The sequence below is a fragment of the Ovis canadensis genome, chromosome 1 (genome assembly GCF_042477335.2).
Source record: "Ovis canadensis isolate MfBH-ARS-UI-01 breed Bighorn chromosome 1, ARS-UI_OviCan_v2, whole genome shotgun sequence".
In the NCBI taxonomy this organism is placed as follows: domain Eukaryota; kingdom Metazoa; phylum Chordata; class Mammalia; order Artiodactyla; family Bovidae; genus Ovis; species Ovis canadensis.
Genome location: NC_091245.1, coordinates 205,693,490 through 205,712,813, shown reverse-complemented (window position 1 = coordinate 205,712,813; position 19,324 = coordinate 205,693,490). Strand labels below are relative to the sequence as shown.

General features: G+C 46.7%; 2 protein-coding genes across 2 annotated transcripts in view; one reads left to right on the top strand and one right to left on the bottom strand.

The window, feature by feature from the left end:
• Positions 1–216: 216 nt before the first annotated feature.
• The window catches only part of VPS8 (VPS8 subunit of CORVET complex), a 395,845-nt gene continuing 376,737 nt past the window's right edge, over positions 217–19,324 (top strand). The window contains exon 1 of the mRNA XM_069558731.1: positions 217–525. The gene's annotated coding sequence lies outside the window, so the exon portion shown is untranslated. The remainder of the gene's footprint in view (positions 526–19,324) is intronic.
• Positions 10,964–12,762, bottom strand: MAGEF1 (MAGE family member F1). The gene has a single exon (XM_069558760.1). The coding sequence runs from the start codon at positions 12,397–12,399 to the stop codon at positions 11,476–11,478; it is 924 nt and encodes a 307-aa protein (XP_069414861.1). The 5' UTR covers positions 12,400–12,762; the 3' UTR covers positions 10,964–11,475.

Sequence of the window (19,324 nt, the reverse complement as noted above, 5' to 3'; positions counted from 1 at the left end):
ACGGCGCCGCCCAGTCCCCGGTCCCCAGCCCCCAGCCCCAGGCTGCCAAGGTTGGCAGCCTCATGGCCACACTGCACAACTCCGCGCCTTTCCTCCTCAGTTTATTCCTTCCAGATACGCAGTTGCTGCTTTTTCTTTGGATCACTTTTCTGTGTTATGCTATTTCAGTTGTTTTTCCACTCCTTCCCCCACCCCCCTACCTTCCCACCATGGCAGGATTCCTGAGAAGACTTGCTTTTGGAGAAAGCTGCACGCACATCTGCTCTCTTGGCTGCAGGGAGGGCCCTGTCTGGGGCTCGGGTCCCAGGGAGCCAGGCCACACTGGGCAGTGGAGGCCGGGGGGCAGGGCCCATGGGGCCTGGCAGCAGAGGCCCGTGGTGGGCACGCTTCCTACAGCAGGCAGAGCTGAGCCTCAGGGCCCGGGGGTGCTGCCAAAGACCTGGGGCCGCAGCTCACCAGCTCCCTGGCTCTGCTGGCTGTGGCTGCTGGCTCGCTCGGCTCAGATCTGCGTATGCCAGACTTGAGGTGAGAGAGAAACCAGGAGCCTCGGAAAACGCCCTGGCCCTCCATCTTTTTTCGTTGGAACCTTTTTGTCAGTGGTTCTGAGGGGTTGGGGGTCCTGTGTGTGGTCGATGTGGGTGCAGTTGTGTGTGCTAGAGAGTATGTGCTGGCTGCATACAGGCTTGGAAGTCACAGAGCCTAGGTTTGATTCCTGACTTCCCATCAAAGGCAGTGTGAACCTGGGCAAGTCACCATGAAGTGGGTGTGATACCATGCCTCCTTTTCAGCCTTGTTATAAGGGTGAACTGAGTTAATACATGAGAATACTTCCTGGCACATCGTAAGTGCTCAATAAATATTTTAGCTATCATTATTTTATATGCATGAGGGTATGTATGGAATTTAATAAATCTGGGGTGGTCCTTCTTGGACTTTGGAGTGTGAGAGTCACCTGGGAAGCTTGTTAAAAGTGCTGGCTTCTGGGCCTCACTTGCAGAGATTCTGATCCAGCAGGCCTTGGGTGGGCTCAGGAATTTACTTTTTAATCCAGAGACCCCAGTGGTGTTGATACACTGGCCCAGCATCTGCTCTGGAGTGTCTGAGGTATCTGAGTGAACAGACCCTTGGGACCCTGGGCTCTGGCACCTCCATCAGAACTGCTTTGCAAATGTCACTGGAGACCAGATAAAAGAAGAGTGGGGTGGATGGAGGCCCAAAGGTGGGCAGGAGCCATGCCAGGCAGAGCCTTGAGGCTCCAGGAAGGAATTAAGGTGGTTGGAGTTTTAGACACAGAATTGACACAATTCTACCGAGTGATTGGGTTGGACCAGACTGGTTTACAAGCCCAGGGCACAGCAGATGGCAGAAAAAAAGAGGGTGTAAAACTGCAGTTAACTGAAGGCCAGGGTGGCAGGAGAGTCTGTGCCTGGACAGAAGCAGCAGCCGTATCTAGAGGAAGAGAGAATCGCCCAGATTGAGCAGCCGTGTCAACTCCCTGCTCCCTCAGGCTGGGCATCTGAACTGCTGGCAGAGCAGCCAGGCAGGGCCTGATCTCCACAAGCTGATCGCCTTACCAGCTATGCCAGGCTGTGGCTGGACTCAAGGGCATGACTTAGGATAAGAAACTGACTCTGTTGATTCATCTGTTCAAGAGCTTACAGGTTTTTATTTTTTTTATTGTTTTTCTTTCTCTCTTAGTGAAGATCTTTTAGAAAAATTCTTTGTTTTGAGTGAACTAAGAAAAGAGGGAGGTTGGATGTGATGAGGCTGCAGGGAGGGCTGGTTGCTGCTTCAGGGGGGGGCCTGGGGAGACCAGCAGTGAGGCCGCTGATGGAACAGGCCTGGGGTGAGGGGTGGGGGCACCTCTGAGATCTAGGGGCTCACCTGGGATCTCCTTTCAGGCAGTGGATTTAATGTATTTATTGTGTGTGTTTGAAGGTGAGTGAGTGTGCTCATGTGTACGTGTGTAGGCGTATCTGCACACAGGTGAGTGTTCCATGCATATATGCTTTCAGTTAATTTAATGACAACCATAAAATATTCGTTGAGTGCATACGATGTGCCCTGTCACTGTTCCAGATGCCTGGGATACATCAGTGGACAAAATGCAATCCTTGCCCTCAAGAAGCTTACTTCTATGGGGATTTTGTGTGTGCAGAGGGGATGGGTATATGTTTGTGTGTATGAGTCTGTTGTGTACACATATTGAAGAAAGAAGAATAATAACATGTGAGTGCACAGGCAGATCTGGGTCAGGGACCAGCTACCATTTTCTAGGCATGTGATCCTGGGCAAAATATTTAAATTTTCTGAGCCTTGGTTTTTGTTTTTTTTTTTTTTCAAAATTGGAAAATGATCCCTTTCTCTCAAAATTGTTGTGAGACTAAATGTAAAAATACTTGGAAAGCTCTAGGCAAAGTACCTGATATATGATAGTTGCCAAATGATATTTTTTTTATGTCTCCTGTGGAGCTGGAGGAGATATTTGTATGTGTATTGATATATACCAAGTGTGCATTTGTGTCTGGGCAACATGCCCTGTGTGTCCGAGAGGCTGAATGTGTGGGTTCTCCTTGAGTGGAACTTCTCTCGGTCGGAATCTGTCCTGTGGAGATATCTCAGATCTGGTCAAAGGTGATGCTGTTGCCTGGAAAGTTCCATTCCAAGACAGAAAGTCCTTTATAAAGTTGGGAGAGAAAGGCCACTAAGTCTGGAAGCTCTTGAGTTGACCCATTTCAGCCTTGGTTATGTCTGTCCTGAGTCCTTCCAGCCGCAGTGTGACTGTGTGTTTGTACTTCCATCTTTAATGCAGGCAAAGACTCTTGGCCTCCCTGTCACTGACACCAACCTGCAACAACTTGCAGCTTCTGTTTTCCAGTTCCATGAGTTCCTGGCCATGCTATTCCCTCTGAACTTCCTTCTTATCCCCCAGATCATTTGTTAGAAATATAATTAGGAAATGGGCCCAGAAGGCCACTCTGGGGGCAGGACTGAGTTTCCGTGTAAGCTGCTTGGGACTGCCAAGACCCTTGCTTTCAGCAAGAACTTGAGCTTGTCAAGTTTCTGCTCTCCTCCCTCTACACTCTCTCTCAAGGAGAAAGCCCATGGTTTGGGCTACGTCTTCAAAGAGACTGACTCAGAGTGTCTACCTTCAGCCTCAGTGTCCCTCCTCTGCCCCAGCTCCAAGTATCCATCAGATATTCAACTGAGCAGCTGAAACTCAGTGTAACTGATGACATAGCCATTTTCTTGACCGCAAACCAGCTCCCCCTGGGCATCCAGCTGTTCTAATGAATGACTCCAGCATTCTTCCAGACAGGCCAGCTTGAAGTTCTGAGTCATACCTCACATGTCCCTCTGTTGCACTTCCCAAAGCTGATCAGTTATCCAGTCGTTCCAAGCTCGAACCCCAGCCAGTCCTTCACACTCTTGCTGCTGCTGCTGCACCACTCCCCACGTCAGGCTGCCATCCTCTCCAGTGTGGGGTGGCCTCCCTGCCTCCAGCCTCCCCCTTCACGACCAGCCAAGCCACAGTCCATGTGCGCATGGCTTTCGCTCAGCCACTGTCTCCCTCCATTCACAGCGTCTTCTCCTCTCCTCCACAAACTCTGCTTCAACCTAACTAGTCCCCTTATGGTCCCCAGGACACTGCACACTCTTGCTACCTGACCTTAGCTGAAGTGGTTTCCCTTGCCTAGAATCCTTTCCTCCATTTCAACCTTTTACCTAAATTATAGCCATCTCTCATGGTATAGAGCATCCCTGGCTAAGATGCACCCTATGGTTTTAAAAACGTGATGAGGAGAAGCTGGGAAACATGGAGGAAGGGAACTAATTGCTAGTGATTTGCATAGAGATAGAGGATTTAATCTGGAGAAGGCAATGGCAACCCACTCCAGTACTCTTGCCTGGAAAATCCCATGGACGGAGGAGCCTGGTAGGCTGCAGTCCATGGGGTCATGAAGAGTCAGACACGACTGAGCGACTTCACTTTCACGCATTGGAGAAGGAAATGGCAACCCACTCCAGTGTTCTTGCCTGGAGAATCCCAGGGACGAGGGAGCCTGGTGGGCTACCGTCTATGGGGACATGACTGATGCGACTTAGCAGCAGCAGCAGCAGCAGAGAATTTAATCTACCATTGGGGCAGACTTTTGCTTTGTTTTGGGAAAATCAACACCAGTCTTAAAATGTGTAGTCACTGTCAGCGTGAGTGTAGACGTTCACTGCTCTGGTTCAGCCGTGTAAACCGACATGCCTTGGGAGACAAGGACTGCCTTTTTGTTCCTTTTTTTCCTAAGATTTGAGGAAAAGAGTTGTGGAGGAAGGGAACCTGAACTGGTCCCAGTGGAGGCAACTATTTTCAGCTGAAGTTTGGAGAGTTGCTTGTAAAACATTGCAAGCAGAGACAAGCAGGCTTCCTAAGGAGGTTGGAGAGGTTCTGGCACTGCTGCTTTGGGACCCAGGTGATATTTCTTGACACCGAGTTGGGGAGAAGGACACGCCGTCCACCCCTGCACAGAACACAGCATACCTCTGGTACCCTGGTGGCCATCAGAGGAGGCAGCAGCCATGGATGCTAAGGACCCCCCTAGGGACCATCTCCGGCAGAGGCTCCTTTCATGGGCCTCCATAAGCCCCACATGGTGACTGCTGTGGATAGATGGGCTTGTGACATCCTTTGAGATGTCCCCCTAGGAACACCCAGAAGTATTTGAGGAAATATTGCATGGAGTGGGGCTCAGTGTCATTGTGACTCATTTTGTTAAAGTAGCAACAAATCATTTCTACCCTTGGCAGGTGAAAACTAAATACACTAGAGATAGATATAAATCCGTACTGCACTGTTAACTGTGGTTGCCTCTGGGTGCCAGTATGCTAGAGAATCCATTTTCTTCTTTATGTTTTTATGGAACTCTCCAAATTTTCCACTACAAGCACTTGTAATTAGAAACACAAACGCTACATATAAGGAATATTTTCTCTTTCCTTCCCCTTCTGGGCCCAGCGGAAGGCCCTGCTGCCGCAGGCTGCTGTGGTTTCTTCCTCTGCTGAGCTCCGACGGTAACTCTTGGGTGCAGCTCTGTGTTTATTCATTGTTTTAGGTCCTTGTGCCAGCTCCTTGAGAAGGAACACTCCTTCTCCTCAGCCCTCCCCCATCTCTCACTCTGCTTGTAGGAGCTCCTTCTCAGAAACCGCCTGGTCTGCTTCCGCCCTTGGCCTTCACACTCATTGTTCCATCTGCTGGCACCCCCTCCTCCTGGGTCCCCCCACTCAGACAGCTTGTGGGCTTCCTGCTTCTCACCTTCAGTTTTGACTCAAATGTCTCAGTGGCGAGGCTTTCCCTGAGCAAGCTATTTAAAACTGCACACCCCCTTTCCCGCTTTGTTTCTCCCTCCAGCATAGACTTCCATCCACCATGCTGCGTATTATACTTCCTTATTGTCTATCTCCTCATACTGATCTGAAAGCTCTGAAGGACAAGGATTTTTGTCTGTTATTCTCTGCTGTAATCTCACCACCAGGATGTATGTACAGAAGATAAGTGTTTGTTGCAATGAGTGAACACAGTTTATAATAACACTAGTTCCCATGTGGCAGATCTTGTGCGAAGTGCCTGGTAATCCCCTCCTTCAGGCTTCGTGGTGTTTTGAAGTAGGTAGCTTTATCTCTGTCTGAAAGATGAGGAAACCAAAGCTCAGAGAATTAGGTCCTCAGCTGAAGGCAGACCGGAGCGCATGGCAGAGTGGGGTGAAAAGCGGATCCGTCTGCCCTGGGGGCCAGGGACGTGCCATTGTGGGAGCCCTCTCTGGCCTCATGGAGGTCCCTCCCTGTGCTGACACTCCTCTGCATCTTGGGCACCAGGCCCCCCACTGCGGGAACCACAGTGTTGCTGCCCAGAGCTGGCATTCCTCCAAATGGGCTCCCCTCCCAGTCTGGGTCCCTTCTGGTGACCCTGCAGTCAGAGAAGCCAATTTGTTCCTCCTGTTCCTCACTGACTCTACTCTGGGTGCTCTAGGTAATGGTATAAAGGAGCAGGCCCAGAGGTTTTCTTTCTTCTCCCTCAGCCCCATTTACCCAAAGGAAGCTTGGGTGCTCCCTGAGAACCTTCTGCAGACCAGCAGGGTGGACTAACAACAACCAGGAGATTCAGGTTCAAGTTCTGGATTCGCAGCTCACAAGTTATGTCATGACCTTGGGCAAGTCACTTAACTTGTGCACTGATAGCATGAAAGGAATTATGCTTTCCTGTGGTCTGCCTACAGTGCTGCAATGACAGCTAATGCAGAATCTGCCTCATGGGGCTGCTGTGTAGAAGTGAAGTGAAAGTGAAAGTTGCTCAGCCATGTCCGACTCTTCGCGACCCCATGGACTATACAGTCCATGGAATTCTCCAGGCCAGAATAATGGAGTGGGTAGCCATTCCCTTCTCCACGGGATCTTCCCAACCCAGGGATCAAACCCAGGTCTCTGGCATTGCAGGCAGATTCTTTACCAGCTGAGCCACAAGGAAAGCCAAGCGTATGCTTACTTGCCTTGTGGTACAGAAACAAGATTCGTCCCTAAAGAGCCACTGACCTGCCATGTGCAGGCCCTGCTCGAGGGTGGGTATTGTCTGAGTACTGTCACAACAGAAGTGAAACTGGCCAGTGGGTTTGTAAGATGCACACAGCCTATGAATGACAGGTGAGTCTTGCACCAACCTGGCACCTGCCTTCCAGGAGCCTGAGGATTTACCCCATGTAGACGTTACAACTGACCACCACAAGCCAAGCACAAGGCAGGACAGAGACTGGTGAAAAAGGAGGAATGCCTTCTGGAGGTCAGTCTTCAGGTCCCAGGATCAGAGACAGGGATCCCCACACCCCAGTTCTAGTGCCCCCAACCCTGAGGGGTCTGGGAGATCTTGCCTCACCTCTCTGGACTGAGACCTGGAAACCTGGGTGGGGCGGACTCTGAAAGGCTTCAGGGGGCGCTGCCTGAAGGTGGGGGTGGCAAGCCCCATGTCCCTGCAGAGGAGGAGTCACTGAGCAGGTTCTGGGAACGTGGGATCACCCAGTGCACTCCCCACCCCAGCTCAGAGCTCTAGGGACGCAGGTTCTCTGAGCAAGCATGCTCAGTCCTGGGGGGCTGGGGGGGGGGTGGGTAAGTGGGGGGCTTTGATTGAAGTGGTGAATTTTATTAATGGCGAATGGTGAAGATGGTGTGTTTACATATCTTCTTAAAAGTTCTGGTATGATTAATGATTGGTTCGTTAGCCACTTAGCAGAAGAATAATTCAGCAGAGAAGATGAGGAGGTGGCCAGGGTCTGTCAGTAGTATCCCGCCTTGATGAGCACCGTGGCCAGAATGCCCAGGAGAGTGATCGGCAGGAGGCCGACTCTCCCTTTGTTGAAGTGCTTCAGGAAGAAAAACTTCGTCCAGTCCACCTTCGACTGGCTGTTGAGAGGGTACCAGAGTAGACAGGGAGCCAATTTGGTTACCATCTCGGTTATCATCTTAGCACCATGCCTGATGGGTAAGGCTTAATAATTGTTGACTGCCATTGTTATCAGTGGCGACTAGCCTGGGAACTGGGCAGGGTCTGCAGTCATAGGATGGGTCATGGGTGTGGATTGTAGCTAACCATTAACTCCAATCACCCACTAATCTTTCCTAGAGTTTTAGTCCTCAGAATTTGGAATTCCTTGTTCAAGGTCACATAGTCATGACTTTTAAAAGGCCTTGATTGGGACACTTTTCAGAACACCTAACCTCTTTAGTTGGTACACTGTATTTCTGCTGGGAGGTAATTGTTGCCATCTCTGCGGGGCTGCACAATTTGAGGACTAATTTGCACAAGCATCAATTGCCACCATGACCAAGGCATGGAGCATAATTATCTCAAGTGGAATTTGTGATTAAGCCTATGAATTGAGGCCTGATTTACAGGGACTGTGAATGAGCTGTCACCTCCAGAGCCCTCCGTGACTGTTAGATGTTGGGGCTGTAATCAACTGGAGCCTGTTTCCAAACACCCACTCTCCAAGTTCCAGTGGGTCAAAAGTCCTGACTCCAGTGAATGTCAAGATCCCTGCAGTCTGCGGCAGAACTGAAACTTTCCCATCATCTAAGAGCTTGATTCACAGTTTTCAAGGGACTTCTCTTTCCTGGCTTTGTTACCTAGTTGTGGTAGAGTAAGTATGATCTGAGGTAATCCATCTGCTATCACTCCCCTGACAAAATCTGTTTGCTCTCCTACCCACACAGTTTCACCCAGGAAGATCTAGATCTGTTTGTGCCTGAAGGGAAAGACCAGAGATCCAGGCCTTCCTTCTCATGTGAGTGACCATAATCCATGAGGGAATTCATCTCTTGCCCTCACCATGGCCAAGGTCTGCTCTACACATGGGCCCAGAGGCCACACTTTTAGTACTTCTGAGAAGCTGATGATGGCATCTGTGACATGGGAGGTCTTTCATCCTGAGGCAAGGGTATGAGTTCTGCTAGCCCTTTGTACCATCTGGAAGCAACGTTGGGAATATTTGCAGGTTCACAAGTGGTATTTGATTGTTTCATGGCATGAAAGACTTAATTTGAGCCTTAATGGAGAGGGCAGACTAATGAAGATTGAGGAAACATGGCCTATAAGAACAAAACGTGCTGAGTTTGAGTAAAGCTACACATTCTACACGTTGTAGTCAGCACTCAGAACACTGCAGGTAGGCAGAGCTGGAACCAATGTTCACAGATAACTCTCCAACTTTATTTTAACCTCCTTTTTACCTTCTCACAGACCAGAGTCTTGTCATAATTACCTTGGTTATACAATCCTTGTTTGTATCTCCAGAGAGACAGCCATGTTTGAAAGAAAGAACGTGAGTCCCCAAGTCTGAAAGGAGTTCCAAAGAGAAGGAAATGTGTAACAGTGAAAAGCTGTGGGGTTTTGACTCAGTCAGGCTTCAGTTCCAACCCTTGTTATGTCATACCCTATCTATGAGAACTTTACAGCTTCTCTGAGTTTCAGTTTGCACAGTTCAAAATGGAACAGATAGTATCTATCCTGTTAGATTGTTATAAAAATCATTAAAACATATGTAAAGCATTAAAAAGCTGGCTCATATTAGGTATTGAATAAATGGCAAGTATTAATATCTGTAAAATGAAGGTATTTCATAATACTCAACTTTGCAATATGGTTGTGAAAAGGAGAAGGGAATGCTTTTGGCCTGTAGCAGATGTCTAGTAAATGGTAGTTGTTAGTCCTGTCTTGCCATGAACTATACATCTGCCTTTCAGCAAAGTCACCTCTACTGCCAGTGAAATGGGAAGTATTTCTATTCTACTTACCCCACAAGGACTGTAGTGGCAATTGGCATTAATTACATGCGCCTCACTTGATTCTTGCAGTTGTGATAAATAAAATCACATACAATATATTGGAAGCCAGACATGGGGCACAACATACTCGAATGAAACACACTGGGAGGCAACGGACTTGGGTTCTTGTCTTGGTGCTGTCTTCTGTCAAATGACCATAAGCAAATCACCAAGTAATCAGACCCTCAGGTACAGACACTGCTGACCTCTCAACAGCTGTGAGAAAATACAAATGTGAGAAATTATCACTATTATTCCTTGAGGGTAAAATCAGTTTTTCCTTTTTCATCTTTGGAACCCAGCAGAGTCCTTGGCATATAGTGGGCACTCAGTACTTTTGTCTAATGAATTAATATTAATAAACTGTCCAGAAGTCATAATCATTAGTAAACTTTTTTACCCATAAACTTATAGCTTTTGGTCTGTGATTTTTCGGATCCCTGGGCTTTTATCTCAAAGTATTTGTATACCATGCTAACCTTAACATACTCAGGTATGTTATTCGGGTGCAATGGAAAGTACACACACACAAAAACTGGCAGTAAAGAGAGAAGGAAGTGGGTCTTCTGTATATGGCAGCTGTAGGGGGACAGCTTCTCAATCCTCCTATACCCAGCTCTAGTTTGGTTACCACTAATCTAGGTTCCTTATTCTTCGATGTACCCATTCTATAGGATTCCTCCTTAGAGTAAAGGTGGTGGGCACCACAGAGGCTTGAGCTGCTTTTGTTGATGACTCTTCATGTGTATTAAGAATGTGAAAGATGTCTACAGTTCTCCTAATGGGAGATAGCAAGTGGAAAGCAGCAAGTAGAAACACTGATGAAGGTGCTGGGCTTCCTGGTGCCAAGGGAGAGATCGTAAAGACTTCTTGGCAGTAGTGGACGTCACACGTACCCTCCATCCTACATATTGTTCCAGAATTGTTACAGTGCTTGGTCCCTGAGGGCTTTGGTAGAAGAGGAAAATGTATGAAGACTGATGGAAGGGAGATGGAGAAGACCAAAATGCCAATAGACACCATCATGTATGCACTGTAATAAAGAGCCCTGGGCCAAGTACACTGGCCAAAGGTGGCTGTTTTCCAGATCTATCAAGTCATCCCATGTAACTAAAGAGCATCTTAAGTAGTCATTTTTAATACCATCTCCTCACTGCAACTTCTCCCCGACCCCCCCACCCCCGTCTTTTCACCTTCCCTACACTGAAGTCCCACTAAAGGTAATTTCAGGCAAGCCTCACTCAATCACTCCAATGGGGCTGGGTGTCCCACTGTAGCCTTCAACTCACTGTACTATAATTTCTGGTTTATTTACTGTCCAGCTGTGAAGAGTAGGACCTTTATCTTGCTCAGCATGTGTGTATTAGTTGCTCAGTCATGTCCAACTCTTTTCGATCCCACGGACTGTAGCTCTCCAAGCTCCTCTGTCCACGGAACTCTCCAGGTAAGAATACTGAAGTGGGTTGCCAGTCCCTTCTCCAGGGGATCTTCCCAGCCCAGGGATGGAACCTGGGTCTCCTGCATTGCAGGCAGATTCTTTAACCTGAGTCACCTGGGAAGCCCTTTAATTCCCAAATACCCGCAACAGTGCATCACACAAAGATGCTTAACAAATGTTTATTATGTGTACCAGGTTATACCTCTAATTTATTGCATCCCCCCCACCAGATATTATAATAACTAAGCAGAGTTACATGTCAGTCTTTTTTCTTTATACAATAGACAAAAACTGTTAGAAAGCTAGATACCATTTAGCTATTTTTTCCCCTGGTACCAGATCATTATACTGCTGAGTTCCTTCAAACTATTTAAATACATCATTTGGTGCTGCATAATTTGTTCAAGACCACAGAAAAAAATGTAAAGTTTTTCAATTCATTTTACAAAACCAGCAAAAATCTACAACAAAATCCTACAGGAAAAAGTAGACGAATTTCATTTATAAACATCAATTTAACAGTATATTAAACGTAGCAAAACCGAGCAAGATACAAAAACTAAATCCTAGTTACACGAACACAAATGCTACAGAAATAAAGACCCTCTCCCCACCGAGTCTACTTATGACGCAGACGGTAGCTTTTATATCGTCCCACCCCCACCCCTAGCTGGCCCTCACCAGAGGTGAGTGCTGGCCCTAGCCCTCACACTGGCCCCAGCTCTGGCCCTATCAGCCTCATCTGCCAGGGCCTCACGGTACTGCACTGGCCAGTGTTGGGGTTCTTTCTTATGGAGCTTGGCCACGAACCCCAGGACTTTCATCTTGCTGGTTTCCAAGTTGCTTCGGGGACCCCAAGAGAATTCACATTCCGGTGGGTTGGTGTGAGGCACACGCCTGTAATTGAGGTATCTCAGCTGCACGAAATCTTCCATAATAAGCCTCTTCGGGTACCCAAAGAGGAAGTGATACTTTGAGGGACGCACCCCCAACCGACGCAGCATCGCCCAGACCTGTGCCTCTCTGGCGCTATTACCTTTCATGTAGATAAGGCCCAAGATCATCATTAAGAGACCCAACCTGGGGCCATCTCCTCCCAGAGCCTCCTCCTCATGCTCAATAGGTTTTAGCTTGTTGATCAGGATGTAAGTGTGGTGCTTGCGGTCAAGCTGTTTCAGCTCGAAACCGAAGACGTACCGCAGATGCTCTGCGGCCCTTGCGATGATCTCAGGGAATAGATCCTTTAAGTCTCCGATAACGTATTTCACCATCTCGGAGCGAGTGATGGGGCTCTTCTTCCTGTCCTTCAACAGCAGAAATTGCACCAACTCGGCTACCGTCCGATCCACACGGCGGCAGGCTCTACGCCGGGGCAAGGTTTTGGCTGCCAAAGCCCTCGCGCCTTTCGGGGTGAGAGAGGGTTCCGAAGCCCCCTCCTCCCTTACAGCGCCAAGGTCCTCCTCGGGGCTCTCCTGCAGGAGGGGGCTCGGGGCCATCTCCTGCGAGGCGGTCAGAGGCTGGGTCTCACCGTCATGGCTGCCATCCATCTCCCTCTCCGCCTGAGGGATGGGGAGAGCCCCGCTCTCGGGTTTCTGCAACATGTTTTCGGGTAGGCAGGTGCAGAGAGCGTACGCGGGCCGCGGGGTGTGCGAGCCGCTGCACAAACCCCGGTGGAGGGGCTGGACAGCGGCTGGGGCGGCTGCAGGAGGACTAGGAGAGATGACACGGGGTTTTGCAGCTGCTGGGCTGCACCGCAGAAGGCTCGGGACGGTTGCCGCGACGCGGCCACCGCGCAGCCTCAGTGCGCACTCGCTGGCCGACTTGCCAGACTTCTTCCGGCCAACTCAGCCAAGATGGCGGCCCCGAGGCCGCGCGAAGCCCGTCCTCTTCCGGCTCCCGCTGGGGTAGGAGTGCTCACAGGCTTCTCAGGATGCCCAGGCTGTGGAGGAGTCAGGGCTGATTTTTAGTCTGACAGGCTGGAGGCGGGAGCAACCAGGCTATCCTAAGGTTTCAGTGTAGAAGGATGAAGTAGGGATGGAGTTCTAGCCACGTCCCTTCAGCAGGTGCTTATTTCTAAGTGCGCGTGTCTAAGATTTTGAGTGATTCACTGTGTCACAAGTGCGGTCTGCATGGAGGTAAAGCCTGGGAGATAAAAGGCTGTGCGGGACAGTTCGTGACAGACTTTGAACACGATGCTCGGGAGATTGAAATCTGTTTAAACAAGGGAGTGTCCGGACCGGATCTGTATCATCTAGTCTCTCTGGTGGCCCTGTGGAGTATGGGTTGGAGAAGGGCTGACCAAAAGCTGGGAATCTAGCTTGGAGTATTGGCATTATTATAGTGCAGAATAGGAATTGAGATGTGCCCTGTCTTGTTCATTGGCATATCCCCAGTGCCCAGAACAGTGCCCAGCACATAGAGGCACTCCATAAGTATTGTAAAATGGATGAGGAGAGGGTAAGGATAGCAGATTCTACAGGAGTCAAAGAAGATGATAAAAGAGATGTCAAGGTACAGCTGGCAGAAATAGTAACTAACTGGAGGAAAGGGGAGGGGTTTTGTTTCTAATCTAATCAAACTTAATTACTCCCATTATTTATTTCTTTTTGCCTGCTCTGCTCTGACCTTTACCAGTCTGTCTCCCAACCCCCTTTCTCTCCAGCTCCTCCTCCCTCTCTTCCTCTACCTCTTCCTCCTCTCTCCTCCTCTTTCCTCCCCTCCTGTCTCTCCCTCTTCTCTCATTTCCTCCCCTTTCCTCCTCTGGCTCCACTTCTCTCTCTCCTTTCAAGCCTTCCTTAGTTATTTACTGCCATTTCAGAATCACCATCAGTTCAGTTCAGTCGCTCAGTCGTGTCCGACTCTTTGCGACCCCATGAACTGCAGCACGCCAGGCCTCCCTGTCCATCACCATCTCCCGGAGTTCACTCAAACTCACGTCCATCAAGTCGGTGATGCCATCCAGCCATCTCATCCTCTGTCATCCCCTTTTCCTCCTGCCCCCAATCCCTCCCAGCATCAGAGTCTTTTCCAATGAGTCAACACTTCGCATGAGGTGGCCAAAATACTGGAGATTCAGCTTTAGCATCATTCCTTCCAAAGAACACCCAGGGCTGATCTCCTTCAGAATGAACTGGTTGGATCTCCTTGCAATCCAAGGAACTCTCAAGAGTCTTCTCCCAACACCACAGTTCAAAAGCATCAATTCTTCGGTGCTCAGCTTTCTTTACAGTCCAACTCTCGAATCCATACATGACCACTGGAAAAACCATAGCCTTGACTAAATGGACCTTTGTTGGCAAAGTAATGTCTCTGCTTTTGAATATGCTATCTAGGTTGGTCACAACTTTCCTTCCAAGGAGTAAGCTTCTTTTAATTTCATGACTCCAGTCACCATCTGCAGTGATTTTGGAGCCCAAAAAGATAAAGTCTGACACTGTCACCATAGCAACTTGTATTTAACATAGGCCTTATTGTGCTCTAGGCTCTGTTCTAACCATTATTCAAATATTAATTTGTTTAATCCTCATTAAGGTAAGTACTTTTATCACTGTCCCCATTTTATGGATATGTCTTTTCTATGAGATTTGCTATTTACTGGCTATGTAATCTTGGGCACATTACCTAAACTTCTGCCCCTCAGTTGCCTTGTGAGTAAAATGGGCATAATAGTAGAGACAACATTGTGGAGATCATGTGAAGAAATGCATAGAAACCATTTAACACAGTGCTTGGCACATAGTGTTCAATAAGTGGGTTTTTGTTGTTGTTTAGTTGCTAAGTTGTGTCTGACTCTTTTGCCACCCCATAGATTGTAGCCCACCAGGTTTCTCTGTCCATGGAATTTCCCAGGCAAGAAAACTGGAGTGGGTTGCCATTTCCTTCTCCAGGGGATCTTCCTGACCCAGGGATCAAATCCATGTCTCCTGCCTTGGCAGGTGGATTTTTTACTACTGAGCCAACAGGGAAGCCCTCAATGAGTGTTAGCTATTGTTTATTGCTTATTTTTTAAATGTACTAATTTTTTTCTATGTATTAACTCATCTACTTCTTCTAACAGCCCTGCTAGATAAGTGCTATTATTATTCGCATTTTATAAGTGAATAACACACAAAGAGGTTAAGTAACTTCCCCAACATCACATGACTGAGCCAATATTTCAATCATATAGTATGACTCCAGAGACCATGCTCTTAACCACTATATTCAGTTCGGTTCAGTTCAGTTCAGTCATTCAGTCGTGTCCGACTCTTTGCGACCCCATGAACCGCAGCACACCAGGCCTCCTTGTCCGTCACCAACTCCCGGAGTCCACCCAAACCCATGTCCATTGTGTCGGTGATGCCATCCAGCCATCTCATCCTCTGTCGTCCCCTACTCCTCCTGCCCTCAATCTTCCCTAGCATCAGGGTCTTTTCAAATGAGTCAGCTCTCCGCATCAGGTGGCCAAAGTATTGGAGTTTCAGCTTCAACATCAGTCCTTCCAATGAACACCCAGGACTGATCTCCTTTAGGATGGACTGGTTGGATATCCTTGCAGTCCAAGGGACTCTCGAGAGTCTTCTCCAACACCACAGTTCAAAAGCATCAATTCTTCGGTGCTCAGTTTTCTTTATAGTCCAACTCTCACATCCATACATGACTACTGGAAAAACCATAGCCTTGACTAGACGGGCCTTTGTTGGCATAGTAATGTCTCTGCTTTTGAATATGCTATCTAGGTTGGTCATAACTTTCCTTCCAATGAGCAAGTGTCTTTTAATTTCATGATTGCAATCACCATCTGCAGTGATTTTGGAGCCCCCCAAAATAAAGTCAGCCACAGTTTCCACTGTTTCTTCATCTATTTGCCATGAAGTCATGGGACCGGATGCCATGATCTTCGTTTTTTGAATGTTGAGCTTTAAGCCAACTTTTTCACTCTCCTCTTTCACTTTGATCGAGAGGCTCTTTAGTTCTTCTTCACTTTCTGCCATAAGGGTGGTGTCATCTGCATATCTGAGGTTATTTACATTTCTCCCTGCAATCTTGATTCCAGTTTGTGCTTCCTCCAGCCCAGCGTTTCTCATGATGTACTCTGCATATAAGTTAAATAAGCAGGGTGACAATATAGAGCCTTGACGTACTCCTTTTCCTATTTGGAACCAGTCTGTTGTTCCGTGTCCAGTTCTAGCTGTTGCTTCCTGACCTGTATACAGGTTTCTCAAGAGGCAGGTCAGGTGGTCTGGTATTCCCATCTCTCTCAGAATTTTCCAGTTTATTGTGATCCACACCATCAAAGGCTTTGGCATAGTCAATAAAGCAGAAATAGATGTTTCTCTGTAACTCTCTTGCTTTTTCAATGATCCAGCAGATGTTGGCAATTTGATCTCTGGTTCCTTTGCCTTTTCTAAAACCAGCTTGAACATCTGGAAGTTCACGGTTCATGTATTGCTAAAGCCTGGCTTGGAGAATTTTGAGCATTAGTTTACTAGTGTGTGAGTTGAGTGCAATTGGGCAGTAGTTTGAGCATTCTTTGGCATTGCCTTTCTTTGGGATTGGAATGAAAACTGACATTTTCCAGTCCTATGGCCACTGCTGAGTTTTCCAAATTTGCTGGCATATTGAGTACAGCACTTTCACAGCATCATCTTTTAGGGTTTGAAATAGCTCAACTGGAATTCCATCACCTCTACTAGCTTTGTACGTAGATGTTAATTATTATTATTGACCATACTCTGCTTTGTATTATAGTTATTTTTGTGCTTGTCTTATTCCCCTCCAAAATAAAATATCCTGAAAGCTAGGTCTGTGTCCTTAACTCTTATGAAGAGCCCCTCAGCATCAGAAGTCAGTATGTACTTGTCATTGAATAAATGATAAAAGGCTTTCCTTTTTTTTTTTCCAGAGGAAATAGCATTTCTTTTAAGTAAATATCTGACAGCGTTTTCTAGATGTAATCATGAACTCTTTATTTTTAAAAGAGTCTGAAAATATAAAGTATAAAACCCATTTATACTTTAAGACTTAGAAAAGCTGAAAGTATGTGAATGAAGCAGGAGAATGTTTATTATAGTCTAACTTGAGGCTATTATTAGTTTCTATTATGCCAGACATTTTATGTACAATGTAATTTAGTCCTCACAAATCCCTATTAGGAAGGTATTATTATCCTCATTTTGCAAATGGGAAAACAGTCACTGAGAGGTTAAATCACCTGTCCCCAGCCACCCATCTGCCAAGTGCTAGACTAGAAATGAGAACCTCAGTCTGTCTATTCTGAAGTCCGTCCTCATGACCACAGTGCTGGACTGCCTGGTTGTCAGTTTCTCCTGAGGGTAGAATCACTCCTACCTGAAATGGCATCCTTGCGGACAAAATATTCTACTTACGTATCTTTCTCACTTCAAGCTTTGCCAAGGAGAGTTAGAGGAGGCAGCTGCATGCAAAGGGGCATGCAGGAGACACACTGAATGGAAAGAATTTTGAGGGAAAATTAGTAGAAATATGACTGGGTTTTGAAAACTGAATCAATAATATAATGCTACTTATTAAAAAAAATAAACTACTGAAACAACATGGATGAGTTTGGTTGACACTGAGTAAGAAGAAGAAAGACACAAAAGATAACACAGTATGATTCCAGTTAATCTGATGTTCAAGATGGGTTCAGCTGATCCTTGGTGACAGAAATGAGAACGGTGGAGGCCTGGAGTGGGGTTGACTGGAATGGGATAGGCATGAACTTTCTGCAGGTGATGGAAATATTCTGAATCTTGGTTTGGGTGTAGATAATACATTTGTCAAAACTTATTAAACTCTGCTGTTAATATCTATGTATCTCTTGGTATATAAATTATACCTTAAAATTATAAAAATAAGGTTTTAAAATTGAGGAATAATTGATAGATAGCATTAGTTTCAGGTGTACAACACAGTGATTCGATGTTCATATATACTGTGAAATGATAACCACAGTAAGTCTAGGGACCGTACATGGTTACAAAATTTTTTTTCTTGTGATGAGAACTTTTAAGATCTATTCTCTTAACAAGTTTCAAATATGCAGTACAGTATTATTAACTATAGTCACCATGTAAAAACACTTTTTAAATGAACAGACCGTTTAGGTATAGGAGGTGATGAGGGATATGAAAGTTGAATGACTTTGCTTTGCCACTTAACAACCCCTTGATGCTACAATGCTTTTTAATGAAAGGGGCCTAGACAATCAGTTGTCAGTTTTGATTATGCTGACCTTATACTGGACTAGCAGGCTATTTTTTCCCCAAATACTTATTTATTTATTTATTTTTGTGTGGTGGGTCTTCATTGCTGCGTGCAGGCTTTCTTTCATTGCAGTGAGGGGGTGCTACCCTTTGTTGTCTTGTGTGGCCTTCTCATTGTAGTGGTTTCTCTTGTTGAGCATGGGTTTCAGCAGTTGCAATGCAGGGCTCAGTAGTTGTGATGCATGGGCTTAGTTGCTCCACAGCATGTGGGATAGTCCCATACCAGGGATGGAACCAGTGTCCCCTACAAGGCAGATTCTTAACCACTGGACCCCCAGGGAAGCCAAGGCCAGGCAGACTTTTAAAACAGTCCCTCCTACTTAAGCTGTGAAAAGGGAGGAAATGTATATTTCTCCTTCTTTGACGGGGTTGGGGGTGGAGGGCAGCAAAACAAAACTTTGATAACTGTTGGATTGAAAGCTTCCTAAAGGGTGATTCTTTGTAGCCTAAACTACAGTGTTTGAAAGCCTACAGTGCTTAGCACAGTTTAGTATGTGGAAAGCTCTAAGGGAGTCATATTGGAAAAGCAGACTGGCAGGATGAATTATCCTGGAAATGTCTGGCACTCTGTGGGTATAGAAAAGGTGTGTTCTAGAACAAAGCACTGAACCGGATCAGAAAACCTGACTTCTGGTGTCCCAGCCCATTCATTTATTCTTGCACAGCATACTTAACCTCTCTGGACCACTGTTTCCTCATTTTTAGACCTGACAACCTTAGCCTTTGCCAGTTCCCACAGTTATTTCGAGGTTCAAGTAAGGTTATAAATGTAAACGTACTTTTAAAATGCTCTACCATTAAGAAATAAAAAGTTACAGTTTTTTTTTTTTTTTTTAAGAGATGTGGTAGAAAACTCAGTAATAAGTATGACTGGCCTCTCATGCAGACATTTTGGAATGAGCTTACGCATTCCTGGTTGAAAAAACTGTCTGGCCAAAAAAGATTAAATAAAGAAATGTCAAGTCCTGACACTCCATCTAAGGCTAGTGACTGCTTTGGTGGAAAGCCAGAGTTATCTTGTTGGATTCCTTCTAAATATGTCAGTAGAGTCCTCCAAGCTCTGAGTGCCTTCTTCACAGATTCTGAGCAGTGTCTCACCCCCGATCTGAGTGAGCCTGAAACTGCATAGGTGCTTATGTCTTCTCTATTTCTCCTGACAGTTTGGACAGCCGTGCAGCTGATCCGGCTCAAAGAAGGGATCAGAGGAAGAAGAGCTTTGTCCCACATCCCTGGGCCAGGGACAGAATGAAGCCCAGTTCTG

Coding starts and splice junctions, on each gene's coding strand:
- MAGEF1 (XM_069558760.1), bottom strand. CDS start 12,399: ATGTTGCAGAAACCCGAGAGCGGGGCTCTCCCCATCCCTCAGGCGGAG.